Source organism: Colletotrichum navitas, assembly GCF_030913465.1.
Source record: "Colletotrichum navitas strain CBS 125086 chromosome Unknown LY79scaffold_162, whole genome shotgun sequence".
Classification (NCBI taxonomy): Eukaryota; Fungi; Ascomycota; class Sordariomycetes; order Glomerellales; family Glomerellaceae; genus Colletotrichum; species Colletotrichum navitas.
The window spans coordinates 14,929-30,114 of record NW_026850708.1 but is presented as its reverse complement, the minus strand read 5'-3'; the positions used below and the strand labels follow the sequence as shown (position 1 = coordinate 30,114).

The 15,186-nt window shown below is 46.5% G+C and overlaps 5 protein-coding genes across 5 annotated transcripts; 3 read left to right on the top strand and 2 right to left on the bottom strand.

The window, feature by feature from the left end:
- Window positions 1-127: 127 nt before the first annotated feature.
- LY79DRAFT_585010 (uncharacterized protein) lies at window positions 128-810 on the top strand (the record flags this gene model as incomplete). The annotated part of the gene is made up of 2 exons (XM_060560460.1): window positions 128-305; window positions 656-810. 2 exons carry the CDS (start codon window positions 128-130, stop codon window positions 808-810), a joined length of 333 nt encoding a protein of 110 aa, XP_060407320.1.
- Window positions 811-1,903: 1,093 nt separating this feature from the next.
- LY79DRAFT_112618 (uncharacterized protein) lies at window positions 1,904-2,908 on the bottom strand. Its single transcript, XM_060550713.1, has 4 exons — window positions 2,661-2,908; window positions 2,561-2,604; window positions 2,065-2,498; window positions 1,904-1,998 (listed from the first exon to the last, which is right to left on the bottom strand). Exons 1-3 carry the CDS (start codon window positions 2,676-2,678, stop codon window positions 2,072-2,074), a joined length of 489 nt encoding a protein of 162 aa, XP_060407319.1. The 5' UTR covers window positions 2,679-2,908; the 3' UTR covers window positions 1,904-1,998; window positions 2,065-2,071.
- A 2,092-nt stretch (window positions 2,909-5,000) lies between these two features.
- Window positions 5,001-6,842, top strand: LY79DRAFT_529401 (cytochrome P450; the record flags this gene model as incomplete). The annotated part of the gene is made up of 3 exons (XM_060556110.1): window positions 5,001-5,222; window positions 5,334-5,776; window positions 5,843-6,842. The coding sequence occupies 3 exons, from the start codon at window positions 5,001-5,003 to the stop codon at window positions 6,840-6,842; spliced, it is 1,665 nt and encodes a 554-aa protein (XP_060407318.1).
- Window positions 6,843-10,350: 3,508 nt separating this feature from the next.
- LY79DRAFT_644367 (uncharacterized protein) lies at window positions 10,351-11,481 on the bottom strand (the record flags this gene model as incomplete). The annotated part of the gene is made up of 3 exons (XM_060562419.1): window positions 10,351-10,690; window positions 10,752-11,257; window positions 11,308-11,481. The coding sequence occupies 3 exons, from the start codon at window positions 11,479-11,481 to the stop codon at window positions 10,351-10,353; spliced, it is 1,020 nt and encodes a 339-aa protein (XP_060407317.1).
- A 1,732-nt stretch (window positions 11,482-13,213) lies between these two features.
- Window positions 13,214-14,630, top strand: LY79DRAFT_572708 (lipase). The gene is made up of 4 exons (XM_060559397.1): window positions 13,214-13,387; window positions 13,442-13,679; window positions 13,754-13,858; window positions 13,921-14,630. Exons 1-4 carry the CDS (start codon window positions 13,372-13,374, stop codon window positions 14,465-14,467), a joined length of 906 nt encoding a protein of 301 aa, XP_060407316.1. The 5' UTR covers window positions 13,214-13,371; the 3' UTR covers window positions 14,468-14,630.
- The last annotated feature ends 556 nt before the right edge of the window (window positions 14,631-15,186 follow it).

The following is a 15,186-nucleotide window of genomic DNA, read 5'->3' as shown; positions in this document are numbered from 1 at the left end:
TCTGTAAAAACCTTTCGACTTGGCAATTGCGCGTAACGTAGGAACGAGGGTACTTCTTCTTTATTAGCTCCTCAGCTGCCTCCCCATCCGTCTCAGCATCCGCCCCAGCCCACATCCCATATCGTTCATGCTTCGTAGACGTCGCGTCTTGCACATGAAGACATTTGCGGACATTCGGCTCCGCAAGCGCCCGAGCGCCGTTCTCATCGTCTCGCTTGCGAGTCGGGGTCGTCTAGGTCGGTGTTGGAACGTGTGGCGGTCCCTAGGAGGCTTGGGCGCAGTCATGGTGGCTCAAGGTGGCGAGGGTAAAGGGGCAACAAGATCACGCAATGGATGTGGTTGTAGGCTCCGTCCTTTTCGCTATTCCCATTCCATCATGGCTGTCCGCTCACAGTCCATCATCTTCTAGCGTAACATCGTCTGGAGGGACGTCTTAAGCGCAACGGGAATCCACAGTCATGACATGATTTATGTTTCCAATTTCTATCTAGATGCTTTGTTTGTTCTAGAGGACATGCTCCTACACCAGTCGTACAATTCCTGTCTCAGGGACTAGTGCTGCCGCGGCTGGCTTCTACGTCTACTCAGGCCTTAACCCCAGGAACACCAGCTCCAGAGCATTCAGTGATTTTACCTGCAACATCATACTCCGTAGTTATTTTTTCTTCGCCATTCTATCTCTGGGCTTGCGCCTCGCGCCTCGGGGCGCGAGAGCACTCCCAAGCTGCAGGCTGGGGGCCACTTCCCATCCACAACAACAGTGCTGATCTGTACATGGACCATACCACCAACGGTGTCTTGTATCAATGATCAATGGTGGATAGGGAAATTGTTAAACTCTCCCATCTCCTTCCCCTTCTCTTCTAGACGACAGCAAGTTAGAACTTGACTTTGCTATCCTCATCCTTGTCCTTAACATTATCCTCCTCTCTCTTCATCGCTGTAGTAATGTTTGCTGCATTGAGAATCTTCCTCGTTGTCATCGTAGCCTTCCTCTCCCTCTTCTTCTTACTGTTACTCCAGCGTATCTTCCTTCAGCGACATATTTCTGCACCCTTTCCTTGATCTTCTTCCGTACAGTTTTATTTAGCCGCGGAGATGAACATCCTGGAAACTCTCCAATGCTGGTTGATTCTTAAATCGAAGAAGCAGCAGGGAGTACGGTGAACCATCTCGAGAGAGCTGATTGATGACGGACCGAAACTTAAAGTTGAAGAGGGGGTTGATATTGGTGAAGATTGGAACACCAAGCCATACCAGATCCTTGGTAATAACAAGATTGAAGGTCAGCACATGCATCTTTTAAAGTCGCAAAGTCTGGCATGGGATGACACTATGACCAAAGCACGCATAAGGCAGAGAACGCACCGATCCAAGAATCCAGGATGTCTGAATCACCATCATAGTCAGTGTAAAGAATTCAAGAATATTCCCCAAGTGCAGGCGGCGGATCATGTGCTAGATGGGAGAGCGAAGAAGAGAACTCACGGTGTGACATCATAATCTACCAACAGCTTCCCATACGATTCTTCAACGGGTAAGCATGAGTTCACTGCGGTCCGGGCACACGCCTCCCCGGGCCGGCTGATGAACCAAAGCAGAAGCCGGTCTACAAAGACATACGAGCTGAGCGGCGTGAGGCAGGCGCCTGGATCCAACTGGTGGAAGTGGACTCTTCCCTCTATAGCCGGCATATGGCGATGACAGAGCTCCCTGATCCAGCTCGTGTGGATGAGCTTAGTAATGCTGTAATGGTAGCTCTTTTGGATGGCGGCGTCTTTGACACGGTTGACCTGCTCCATGTACGAGTCTTTTGCGTCGTCCGGCAGTGAGATTATCGGAGCTGCAGACTGGATCGCCGAGCTTGTCAAGCTACTAACGACCACTGGATGTGTCTCTCCATCGGAGAGTAGTTTGGAAAGCAGAAGGAGAATCAAGAGAGCCGATGAGAGATGGACTAACTGCAGGGCTAAGTTGTAAATGTGTTAGAGCTAGCAGCTTGAAATGGGGCAGAGCATTTGCATCAGCAAAAGGGAAGACGTATGAAGATCATCTATTACTTACTTTCTTCTTAGCCATCTGCTGTTATTCTGGTCTTGTTATTCATGATGGCTGAGCCTATAACTATAGCATTAATGCGGGTCTGAAGCTGAGTGACGGTAGCTGCAAAACGGTTAACACTATCAAAGGATAGAGGGTCTATTTCTAAAACTTTGATGGTTAGTTTGGAGCCTTTAAAATCCTCGCGCTTCCTTCTCAGCTTGTTGCCCAGGGCATCTCCTTTGGCCACATTGCGAACAGCAAGGATGAGAGTTGACACTCCGAGTTGATTGAGGATGCGTGCGGCATCTGAAAGGATCACTTCGGTGGCACCAACGAGGAGTACTGTTTTGCCTCGGAAGCTGGCAGTGGGGGGCGTCAAGTTCGCCTTGGCCTGCCGGCGCATTGCGGCCCAGGGAAAGGCCTCAGACAGAGGTACCATGTCTGATATGACCATTCTGAGTACACTGTCAGATTCCCTGCGTTTTGCGGGTGGCTCGACAGCAGAGGAGGAACACACAAGAATGAAAGTAAACAGAAGAATCCGTTCAACTTTGTGGCTGACTCGCTACAACTCAGTCTAACAGTCTATGACGAGCAATGATATAGATTCATCTCACCCCAGTCCTGGTGGACATGCACTCATCTCATGATGCTGATACCCGTTGCGTTACAGTGGACCTGGGTTGAACTGCTAGCGCTGAAGGATGGATGCACAATAGGCTTCGGGTTAATCGTTATACTAGAGGGATCGACATCAACTGGCCCACGCGCGTCAAAGTCGGACCAAGAGATTGTGCACTGTGTTCCTATTCGACCACAGTGTCCGTTATAGTCATGCACACACGGAACCATACCGGTAGTTCAGCAAACAGTGGGTGACTCAACGACTAGCATGCAATCCTTCTGAGGCCTAGCAAAGGTGCCAAAACTAGAACCTAGCGGTCGGCTAACCTATTTCGGCAGGCAACCCAAGTGTGGAGTTCGCTTATCAGGCAGTGAATACCGATAGCATTACATATCGAGGGTTGCCCCACTGTCACCACGGGCCTTAGTAGCATCATTGCATCTGTCATAATATATAAGCTACTATTACTGCCCATGTAACTAACAGTATTATTCTATTACATAACAGTTGTAAGCCTAGCTTCTACCTACTATATACTATAATAGTGTATATTCTAATTTAAGTGCAGTAACTAGCTATAGATCTTAAGCACTATAGGTTTAAGTTCTGTTAGGGTCCCCTAGTTAATAATCCTACTAAAGTCTACAGTGGGGTGCCAAAAGTCATGGTACACCCACTAATTTCCCAGCCACCAACATTATGACTACATCACTTTAACTAGCAACAAAACCATCAACTTTTAGAAATATATAGTTAAACTATAGTAAAAATAAACCTAAAAGTTCACTTATTAATATTATATATACTAACCCTGTGCTTATATAACTACCTCTAAGCGCTGTAGTAATAAATAGATTAATACCCTAATTTTCTCCTATAGGATTACCTCCTATGCCTTAGTAATTTACTCTTTAAATAACCCTATATTTAATTAGTTTTTCTTAAGATAAAATATATTAGAGTATAGTCTTTATAGGTTAAACTTTATTATTTACTAATAATACTTAATAAGGTTAAGATCTAGTAAGTAAGGTAGCTATTTTATTTAAGAGACTACCTTATCTAAGAGCTACTTTATTATATTTACTAATATATAAATAAAGGTATTATCCTAAATAAAATACCTTATATTATTATAGCTAGGTAAATATCTTTTTTCTAGGCACTAGATATAGCTATTAACACTATATTCTCTTCTTCTTAAGGTGTTATCTCTCTTTAAGAAGACTAGCTTACTTTAATTATTCTCCTATATTATTACTTATACTATTATTATAATATTAGCCTTAATATAACTTATAAGGTTAATAAACTACTTTTTTTAGTGTTCTTAAGGTAATCTAAATACCTAAGTAGTTAGATTATTTATATTATTTTAGTATAAAGACTTATTTAAAAACTAAGACTTTACTAAAAAAAATTAGCTTAAAGACTTTAATAAACACTAAGTTTACTAAAAAAAGTACTATTATTAATTCTTTAATATTCTTTAGTTATATATATATAAATTAAAGCTATTAAGTAGCTACTTTTTTTATAATAAATAGCCTTTATATTACTTTTTATTTATAGTAGTTAGTACTTTATAAAATATACTTAAGGGTCTATAGGCTTATAATATAGCTATACTTATAAAGAAGCTATTAGTAGGTAACCTAGGAGTTTATTTTTACTAATTTAACTATACCTTATTTTTAAGTATATAAAAGTTTCTTTAGCCTTTCTTTTTAGGGTATACCCTTAGTAAATTACTTGTTTTTTTATTATTAAAGTATATAAGTAACTATATTAATAAAGTAGTTAAATAAGGCTACTATATTATAATAGCTTCTACTGCCTAATATAAGAGTAATAATTACTATACGTTAGTCCCTAGTAAGCTTATACTAAAATCTATGACTTTCTAATAGATAAGAATAAAAGACTTATAAATTAGCTATAATTTACTGAAGTTATAAGAAAAATAAGAAGAAGAGGTAAATGTTAGAGGACACGTTATAACGCGTTATTAAGTAGCGTGTACCATGATTTCTAACACCCCACTGTATGTGGATCTTTACTACGTATGATTGGCGAGATGTACCTAACAAGGTTTTCATCAAAAAGTGTGTTTAGATTTAACTTTCTAGGTTAAATCCAGGGGGTATGTTACGATATATAAGCTACTATTACTACCTACGTAACTAATAGTATTGTTTAGTTACGTAACAGCATCTGCTAAAAGGCAACACGTTGTAAATACCAAACGCAGAGCAAGACGCGTCTCTTCACACGTCCAGTTTGTCCGGACCTGTTGCACCTCTCAAACTCCTCTGGGTATCCAATTGTCAAGATGCCGCTGCTTGACTTGGTTAAAAACTTGTTCGCTGGCCATGGCTATGATTCGTGGTGGCTTCTGCTCTTGGTTGCTGCCATCCTCGTCAACGGAAGCTGGCTTGGAGCTGAGAAACAAGACCCAAGGGAACCTCAAGTACTGAAGCCCAAAATACCACTTGTTGGCCACATTTTCGGCCTTTTGGGCTCAAGACAACACTACTATCGTCGACTTGGGTATGTCAAATGCCCGTCCTCAACCCCCAACTCCCCCAGACACCGTATGATCATTGTAGTTGGCGTCATGACTAACATCGGAGCCTCATGGTCATGCAAATTTAACAGGCTCGAGAATCCGAACCTGCCAATATTCTCCATATCAATGGGTGGCTCCCAAAAGATATACATAATCAAAGCGCCCCAGCTTATCCAGGTTGCCATGAAGAACAAGGCTCTGAGCTTATACCCCGTCATGGCAGAGTTCGCACAGAAGATGGTCGGCTTGGGACCCAACGTTATTGATTTATTCCATACCTCGCCTGTGGACGGTTCCACCGCATGGATTGATGACCAGCACCGGTCTTTCGCATCGCTGGCTCCCGGGCCCGACCTGCAGGAGATGAACACTTACGCCTTGAACAGAATCTCCAAAACCATAAATGCTATTGGCAATGATTTTGAAACCAGAAACCTGTATTTGTGGCTGAGGGATTCGTTCACGATGGCCACTGTGGGTTCCCTTTTCGGGGACAAGAGTTCTCTCATGGCCGATCCAACGTTGAGTCAAAATCTTTGGTAAGCAGCTCTCCCGAAGCCTTTCCTGAAGACAAAGATCAACATGTTGACCCTTAAAACGTGGAGGGGCTACGATGGTGGTCAGGCTCAACTTCTAATGAAGCCTTTCCCCTTCCTGACCGCAAGGAAAGCCTACAACGGCCGTGCCAAAGTCCAGCAAGCGCTTAGGAAGTACTTCCATCAAGACTTTGACAATATGACTGATGTCAGCGCCGTCATCAAACGTCGTGTGGCCGTCAACCGCAAATGGGGGCTACCCATCGACGACATCGCCGACCATGAGTTTGGGATGCTCTTCGTCAGCGTTACAAACGCCATCCCAACACTCTTCTGGATGATGTGTTACGTTTTCCGCGACACAGAGCTCGTCGCAGACCTTGGAAAGGAGCTCCTTGCCATTGCTGTTATTCAGGAGGAAGGCATCGCTGCCACCGACAACCATTCGACTGACTTCAAACGCCCTCGAACTAAAACGTGCACCTTCACAGTTGCCAACTTCCAAACAAGGTGTCCGCTGTTAGTGTCGACCTATAAGGAGGTCATGCGCTTGACCAACCGCTCGACAGGCACGCGCAGGGTCGTCGAGGACACGGTAATCAGCTACAGACCATCCTCAGCATCGGGAGAGGTTCGAGACGAGCAAACGTATCTGCTCAGAAAGGGCGCAAACATCCAGATCCCTGCAATCATCACAAACTTTGACCCCGAAGTATGGGGCGCAAACGCGCATGATTTTGACCCGAGGCGCTTCATGACAACTGATAGAGAAAGGGAGCGGGCACAGAACCGTGCCTTTAACCCCTTCGGAGGCGGAAAGCACCTATGTCCCGGCCGCTTCTTCGCCGATGCCGAGATCTTGGGGACGCTAGCTGCCCTGGTGCTCGGGTTTGACATTGAGGCCCCGGAGGGTGGCAGCCTAGAGGTGCCGCCGATTAATAACAACCTGGCCGAGGCGGTTGGTAAGCCGCTGACAAGCGCGCAGAAGACTACCTTGGTAAGAATCCGGCGAAAGCCAGGGTGGGAAGATGTTAACTGGGCATATACTGTATCAAAAGAAAATGAATAAACTAATTTCTATGGAGCCTTATAGAAGGTAAAGACATAGTTTAATAACTTAAGGGCTTATAGTGCCATCTGTTACTTTACAGCTTTCACTAGTAGTGGGCTTCAGGAAATGCTACTTGTTTAGCTAGTTTCCCACGATCAACGCCCATTCTTCTCAGAATCCTAACAACTACTGACTTGTACTATGCAGTCATGCCCCACTGCAGCAGACAGGATCAGCGATGGGGTTATATGTCATTTGCTCCAGGCCCTTGCTCAATGTTAGGCTATTCCCAAGTAGATTAACATCGTCTGAATAATTTCCTTCTCCCCGTGTTCAATTTATATAGTACCTGCCCCAATTCCCTTTACCAAACCCATAGACAAATCCATAGAATTGGCTGAAAAATATTCTTAGTTGGCGGGGCTTGAGTGGTTATTGTCAGGTTGGTGGACAATCTCTTTAACCTTGGGGTATTGTTGATGCTGTAGTTCTCTAACTGAATCATTTTCCCTTAATTAGTATCTAGGTATATGTCCTCTGAAATTTCCTCGGACTTCACAAGAGTGTCAGGCGAAGTGGTAGTAACTGCTGCTTCATCGCAGCCTATTTGAACTCTTCGGTGACGAAGCAGGGTTTGCCGTCATCAATCCGCACGTCCATCCGGGCAACAGAGACCCAGTCAACCTGGATGATCTCGAAAAGGCCTTAAAGGTACAGGTGGCCGTGAATCTCGCTGTTGATTCGAAGTTATTTGAACCCCTGCAAAACCATCTACTGCGGCACGCCGAGGCCGCGCAGGTCACGCCAATTGACTCTCGGCTGCTTCCACAAATACCAAACTGAGGCCTGAAAAGGCAGCGCAGTGGTCCTTACAGAGACAGATGAAGTTTGGCTATCAGAGTCACTCAACCCCCTTAGACAAATCTCCCTATACCCATCATGCCCGACATGGACGAATGCCCAGCCTCCAGGCCTTTGAGAAGTCCCTCAACATCCCCTAACAACACCAGCTACCCACATACTCTCCAGCTGCCTCCTACACTTAGACAAAAACGGTCACCATTCCCATCTGGAACGACAAGGTGCGGCCGTAGTTCGAGATCGAATGTGACTGCACGCCCTTAGGCGGCGACCGCCACGTGTCTTTCAGCGTCAACACAACCCTGCCAAAACACCAACCAACCCTGACCCGCGAGGAGGCCCAAGCCCGCATCCGCGAACGTAAAACGTACCCGCTCTATCACCTAGACGATTCACTATCTCTTACGTCAATGGTGCTCTCTAAAATCAAGGAGAATGACTGTCTACTTCTATTCAAGGACAAGGCGGAGGCAGAGAGGGCAGCGGTTGAGGCAAAGGCCATCATCGTGGGCTGCTGCCAAGATACCCACGCTACATGTATGTATTCCACCTTGGGAAACGCATACATGAACAGGACGCTTTTAACTAATATAAGAGACCTTTTGTCTTGGGCCACCGAAGGTCGCTAGATTCCCGTGATGTATCCTTCCCCGTCTCTTTACGAGCCCCTAGGTTTACTGACTGTTCCTGACGACGCACAATGACTGCCGGTACAGTGCCGCAACTCCCTCTCCGTTATGTAGGAGCAACACCATCAACCTCTCCCGAAAGTCTTTAAAAGCTGAAAAGCAAAAACAGCAGGACGCCAGAGATATTGCTGCTCAGGGATAATTCTTTAACAATTTCGTCCCGGGCCTTTCAGAAAATCAAGAATACTGAGATCAGTCCAAGTTACTGTCGTAGCAGGCCTCTCTGGGTCAGCTTGGTAGTTGCCACCCCGTCCCTCCACCTATTATGGCTGTAATTGAAGAAAGGACAGATCCGCGAGTAGCATGGAGAGTGGCATGATGCCCGGATACGACAAAGAAGGATATCATTAACGACGGCACAGAATGAAGCCTTCGCAAACGCCCGTTGGGACGCCGTACACTGGCTCCGATATCGCTCACTAGTGAGAGTCACAGGTTACGGCAGGAGCCCATGGCAGGGTCAAAGCAGAGCTCGGAAAAGCCCATAACTTATGCGGACGTCGTCATCAAGGAACTTGATCTCCTCTGTGGTATGGCCTGTACATGCGATCCATCCCTTCCAACGTCGGTAGACTGAGGACTAGCTAGCGTAGGGTTATTTACGCATGTTTCAAGAGGAACCTGGTCAAATAAGGGCGTTGTTAAATTGATCGTTAAATTTCAAGCCAGATGTCCTGACACCTTTGGTCAAGTCTTTCTTCAGCAGACCATCATTAGTCTTGCCCAAAACTTCGTGGACTCCAACAACATCAACTGCCCGGGGCCCTCCAAAGTCTTTGATTCTCGTCTCAACAGCGACATGACTGGAAAAGATGGGACTGATATGCCCAAAGATACGAGACAAAAAGCGCTAAAAATAGAAAATCACAAATCTGTTTATCATCCTCTTGTCTCCCGTCCTCATTCCATCTTCCCACTGGTTCTAAATGTCACTCACGGACGCTAAGGTAGCGAGCCTCCTGTCACTTATACTCCTTAATCTTTCTGCAAAATACTCCTCGTGCTGCAGAAATAGAAGGGTAGAGAGAAGCCAGACCCGTGCCTCGTGTATTACCAACGTCGAAGTCTCCACCATATCCTGTGGAAATTGTCTCGCCTCTCCAAGACCTCCTCTCAACTCTCTTTGCCTAGTTGTGACTGGGATCGAGACTCCCCTGGTGCCTTTTCAGGATACTCCATCAAGTTCTAGCTAAAGAACGGTAGCGAGATTGAGTGATGACCGAATCTTCATGATGTTCTGTTTTCTTTTTCTGTTATTGTCGTATGTTCCACGTATAGCTTGCGCGGGTTTAATAGCGTGTGCTCTCACGACCCGTCTTTGCCATCTATCTCTCAATATAAAGTAATAGACTCCAATATAAACCACTTTTGAAACCTCGTCATCTTTGCAGTTTTAGCCATTGAATCACCACCATGATCAGGATTCATTGAGGCCCAGCTCCTATACGCACCCTTCTTCCCCACCAGCCCATGATGGGCGATGGCATTGAACATACCGATTGTGACAGAGAGGGATTGTTGTTAGTGTTTATTGTACTTACTTAGCTAGAAACCTGCAACCTCAGGCGCCCTTTGTCCTTTACAGGAACGGCCCGGCGTTAAATATAACAACAACAACAACAACAACAGCAAGCTTCTTCCCCGTGGCATAAACAGATACCAGCAGAAACACACCGAATATGGCATTAGACTACAGGACTTGACGATGCCCTATTACACACGGGTCTGTATACCGAGCACGCTTGGTCTTTAATATCTTAGTAATACTTATATTTACTCTTATTCTTGCTCTATCTTTGTTTTTGGTCATATCTAGTTATCTCAACTGAAGAGACCCTTAAGATATTTTCTATCAATTGATTCTAACTCACTAGGCTAGACACCAAAAAATATCTAACTTAGTAAAGTTAACCTCTTATTACTAGGTCTAGCTCTATACGTTTGCATTTACTTTACACTCCTAGAAGCTTATATTGCTAGATCTCTGATTTCAATGACTGTAGTTTTGATATTGGAGGAACGTCATCATAATGAGCAGTAGGATGCTCTAATGGCGCTTGCGAAGAGCCAAGCCTAGCAGCGGCGCTTCTTTGCGCGGCACGCGATCTTAATTGGAACGTACTCAAGACATGCGTGCTGACTAGTACGTTGAGCCGCACGAACAGCGGCCGCAACGTGGCCAGCGACGTCGCCATGAGGCCCAAGGCACATTCAACGATGCTCCAGATGGCAAGGTCCGTAAAACTAACAAGATAGTCAGGGCTCGAGAGGAGTTGCTTTGCGTAAGGGATACGTGCGACGCTGGCGAGCGAGGCCCTGTAGCGCGGCGTAATGGTCAGCACGAACACGCGGTTTAGAGGGGAAGAACAGCACCCACATGGAGCCAACAGCCAAAATCCCGACGACGGATATCTTAACCTTCTTTTGCATCTGCATTCCCCACACAAGCGTTATAGGTAGTAGAGCCAGATACCAGTCGCTAAAGACACCCAGGAGTATAGAAATGTAGCTGGGGACGATAGCCAGGATCCTGCTGTTGCATTTTCCTTTGACGGGCGAATCGGGCGTGAATCGGTACCAGTAAAAAGGGATTGGGGTGCACTGAAAGATGGCAATAAAGAGATAGGCGGTCTGAACCAGACCGAGGAGGACCATGAGCACGATAATGCTGTTTCGCTGCCATTTTTGGCCCGTAAAGAGCCGCAACAGAAGCAGGCCGGCAATGAACTTAATGAGGGTCGACCCCACAACGTACGAGACCTGTGCTGCCCACTTCCACTTCAGCGCCTGGATTCTGTTCTCCGGCGAAACATCATCCACGTGTTTGCCTAGGCCGTAGTGCACGCCTAGCACGGTGAAGGCACAAAGGGCGCATTGGTTGAGCTGTTGCTTGTCAGCTGAGGGTTCTTAGGTTTAAAGGAGACGCGGCTCACGCCAGTCAGGGCGGCGACCCAGTCCGCGAGGAAGAACCTCTTGAGGATGACGCCCATAGTGTAACATCGCAGACCGAGAGAGACAATACTAATAACGGTGAATATAACGGCGATGTAGAGCAGCTGAGTGCCTCTTTCGTCGTCGGGCGAGCTGGCGGGGAGAGTGCTGTCCATCTCAGGTTGTTGGTCCAGCACAAGTTTCCAAAGCCGTCGAGGGAGTATGCAATGCTGAGAAAGTAAAAAGGAATGATGAAAGCATATCGTATCGCCAGCGATTAAGAATGCAAGGGAGCTGGATGACGCGAGGTGGAAAAGGCTAAGCAGATGCAGAAGGAAGGGGAGAAGGGCTCTTTTCTGCGTCGAGCAAGAAACCTGGTATGATCGAAAGCGGAGGCTTTGGGGTTTGATGCTTTCCGGGATAGCAACCCTGGTCACACTCATCGCAGCGCGGGGCGTGAGACCCTAGCAGGTAGCTTAACAGCTACCTTTTCGTAGTTTCACAACCCTCCAGCCGCTACCGCCACTTGTCAGCCCTATTAGTACTCATATCTACACTCCTAACACCGAACTAATTAAGTTCCAACCCTAAACCCTAACTTGACCCTAGATCCTAGCGTCTAACCTTAAATCTAGATAGGTATTCTTGCTTTTCTCTGTTTTTTTTTTTCTTTATTTACAAAAACAGTAATCTATAAAGTAAATACTCTTTTGGGTCTATGCGTGTGCTTTTCGGTCTGTCTCCGGACTTCTTGCTAGACTCAGTTAGAGGCTACGGATATAAAGCTATCAAAAGGTGCCTGTTAGCTTATCTGCTAATACCACATCGCGTAGTACTGCTTGACTCGTGAAGCTCCCCGTGACTGGCTATTGCTTGACTCGGGAGCCTCCCCTGACTGGCCAATGCCAGCCATGGATGGGATGGCTTGCCATCCATGATCCATACCCACAGATGATATAGCATGCTATCCATGGCCCATACTCAAAGATCGGATGGCAGGTTGATCGGCTTGTCTTTGGTTTGTTTCGCCAAATCAGCGCTCAACAAGCAACCACTGCTGTTTCGCGCCGCTTCGCTAGCTCGTCCTAGCGGCGCCACGCCACAGCCGTTGACCGAAACATCGCACCTTTTTGCGCGCATACAGGAGCGTTTGGCTCTCATCCTAGCGCGGGCAGGCAATCGCCGTTTTGTCCCCGAGGCGGCCCAAGCACATTACCGTCGTCGGGTGGAGCTGCCATTGAAGAACCACGGATCCGAGCGTCAGCCAGCCCCTGCCTTCTCGCCTGTTTCGGTGACGCTGGGACTGGCATCATGACATGCATAGGCCTTACGATGCGACTTTTATTCCCCTTTCGTCAGAGTCTGTGGCTGTGCCCTGGGTTAGCCTGCTTTTCACTAAGATGAGCTGGCATTCTCGGTCAATATCTACTCTTGGTTTGGACTTCGTGCTCCATAGTGCTTCTTGTCTTGTGTCCTTCTACCCGAGTATGCGTATCTGGCCCGTATCTAACCACTTTCGGCAGCTTTGCCAGGCTGCCACATTGCCCCACATCTGATGAAGTGCGTATTCGTAGGAGCGACATCCTTACTCTATTGATTGATTGTACAATGTTTATATGTAACTATCGCTGCGGGGTTTCGGCCCAAGCGTACTTCTAAGGGGCAAGTGGACCAATCCACCCTAAAAATGCTACCTAGGGACATTGCCTAAGCGGCACTGCCTATTTGGGCCAATAGCCGGGTGGCCCACTGAGTATGTGCCCACACTTCAACAAGATACAGGCCAAGTACTAGAACCAAACGGGCCAATTACCACCACCTTATCCAACCCCACAGGCTTGTTGAAACATTGTCACCCACAGTTGCAACTTCGTATTTAGTCTTTGGATACCCGCAAGCTTGTTGGGAGACCTGTTATCGTCCTTACCTGGGCTTGTCAGCCCATAAGTAGCCACTTACCGGTTCCCTCTTCCACTTGTTCCACTCACTCATTCAGCCAATCCCTCGTTTCGCCAGTCACTCGTTCAGTCACTCATTCAGTCACTCATTCGATACCAACCACCAACATGGGACAGAGTCATTGTGAGTGACGCAGCATCTCTCCTCTGCGTCGGACACTGACCACGCGTTCTGTAGCATCCAGCGGCGCATCCAGCGGCGCACCCAGCGGCGTTTCCGTCGGCACCTCCGGCGGCAGCGCGATCTCGGGTGCTGTGACGCCGGTCATGATGAACAACTTCCACACCTTCATTCAATACACGTCGGCGGCCTGGTGCAACTCGGACCCCCTCCAAATGTCCACCAAGATCTCCTGTAGTAACAATGCCTGCCCCGACATTGAAACGCATGACACCCACATTGTGACCACTCTAGAGTAAGCCAGCGCGTCTTACATCGCCACCAGTCCGAGCACACCCGCGTCGATTGGACTGACATGAATTGCTGCAGGTCTCCCGAACGGGAGAGTGGGGGCTACATCGCCCTCGACTACACCGCACGGATGATCGTGGTCGCCTTCCGCGGCACCAGCGGCAGCGGAGACTGGATGAACAAGTTAGTACCCAACTATTGACCTTCTGCCACGACAGCGTTATAACTCACCTATCGGCACACAGCATCAAAGCCGACTTGGTAGGCTCGGATCTGTGCTCCGGCTGTAAGGTTCATAACGGATTCCAGGACACCTGGTCCACCGTCGAGCAGTTCGTTATGGCGGTCGTCCCCGGACTCCGTGGCAACTACCCTGACTACACCGTCGTCACCACGGGCCACAGTCTGGGTGCGGCCCTGGCCACGCTGTCGGCGGCCCACCTCCGCCAGAAAACGGGGATCCCTGTTGACTCTTACCTCTACGGGTCTCCGCGCATCGGCAACGAGGAGTTCGTCGAGTTCTTCAACGGTCTGCCCGGCCAGACGTTTCGCGTCACCCACTGGGATGACCCGGTCCCGCGGCTGCCGGGTCACGATTTAGGCTACTACCACGTCGACACAGAGTACTGGCTCTCGCTGGGGGGCGCCGAGAAGGTAGACTACAGGCCTGAAGATGTCAAAGTCTGTCAGGGGAAGTATAACACGGATTGTAATAGCGGCACCCAGTTTACTAACCTTGACGTCGAGGCACACAAGTGGTACTTCCAGCAGGTTGGCTTGTGTAAGCCGTAAAGATAAAGAGACCCCCTACTACAATAGTAGATATCATTAAGGCTACTACAGGCTGTTTAATACCTTAAACGTAATATCTCTAGGGTACTAGAAACTAGAGTTCCTAGATTACTTCTATTTATCTCTTCTCTAAATTATTAAATCTAAATAACTATTCTAAAAAGAGAAGAAATAAGGAAATATCTAAAGAAAACAAAGTAAAGTCTTAATAAATTATAAAGTAGTATATTTAAAAAGAACTCTTGTCTTTAGGATTTTATCTAAAGGATTATAAGAGTACTTTAGATATACTAAAGTCTTCTTAAAAGAGTATAAGTCTTATTCTAAGATAATTATTATACTTATTATTTTATACTATTAAACTAAAGAGTTATAATACTTAAAATAAGTTTCTTAGTGTCATAGGACAATAGGTAATTACCCTAAAGTCCTAGGTAGACCTAGCAGGTTAAAGGAACATTGTTCCTAATATAGTTTAGTAAGCGTTTTACCTAGCGGGGCTAGATAAACGCAACATTAAAAAGGTACTAACCCCCTAGCAAAAGGCTAGTAATAGCTAGGTTAAGAATTAGCTTCTATAAAATATAGGACCTATATTTTAATTATTACTTCTTTTTACTAGTGCTATTATAATTCTTATTTTCTTTATTTATCTTTTATCCTATATAATAGAAGCTATTAAGTTAACACTATATATACCTAGAAATAGTAGTAATAGC

What these genes read in the sequence shown, in the direction of transcription:
- LY79DRAFT_572708 (XM_060559397.1), top strand. An exon ending in CACATTGTGACCACTCTAGA is followed by an intron (nt 13,680 to 13,753) that starts GTAAGCCAGCGC and finishes GAATTGCTGCAG; the next exon opens with GTCTCCCGAACGGGAGAGTG. An exon ending in AGCGGAGACTGGATGAACAA is followed by an intron (nt 13,859 to 13,920) that starts GTTAGTACCCAA and finishes ATCGGCACACAG; the next exon opens with CATCAAAGCCGACTTGGTAG.
- LY79DRAFT_112618 (XM_060550713.1), bottom strand. An exon ending in TTCTGTTTACTTTCATTCTT is followed by an intron (nt 2,499 to 2,560) that starts GTGTGTTCCTCC and finishes CAGTGTACTCAG; the next exon opens with AATGGTCATATCAGACATGG.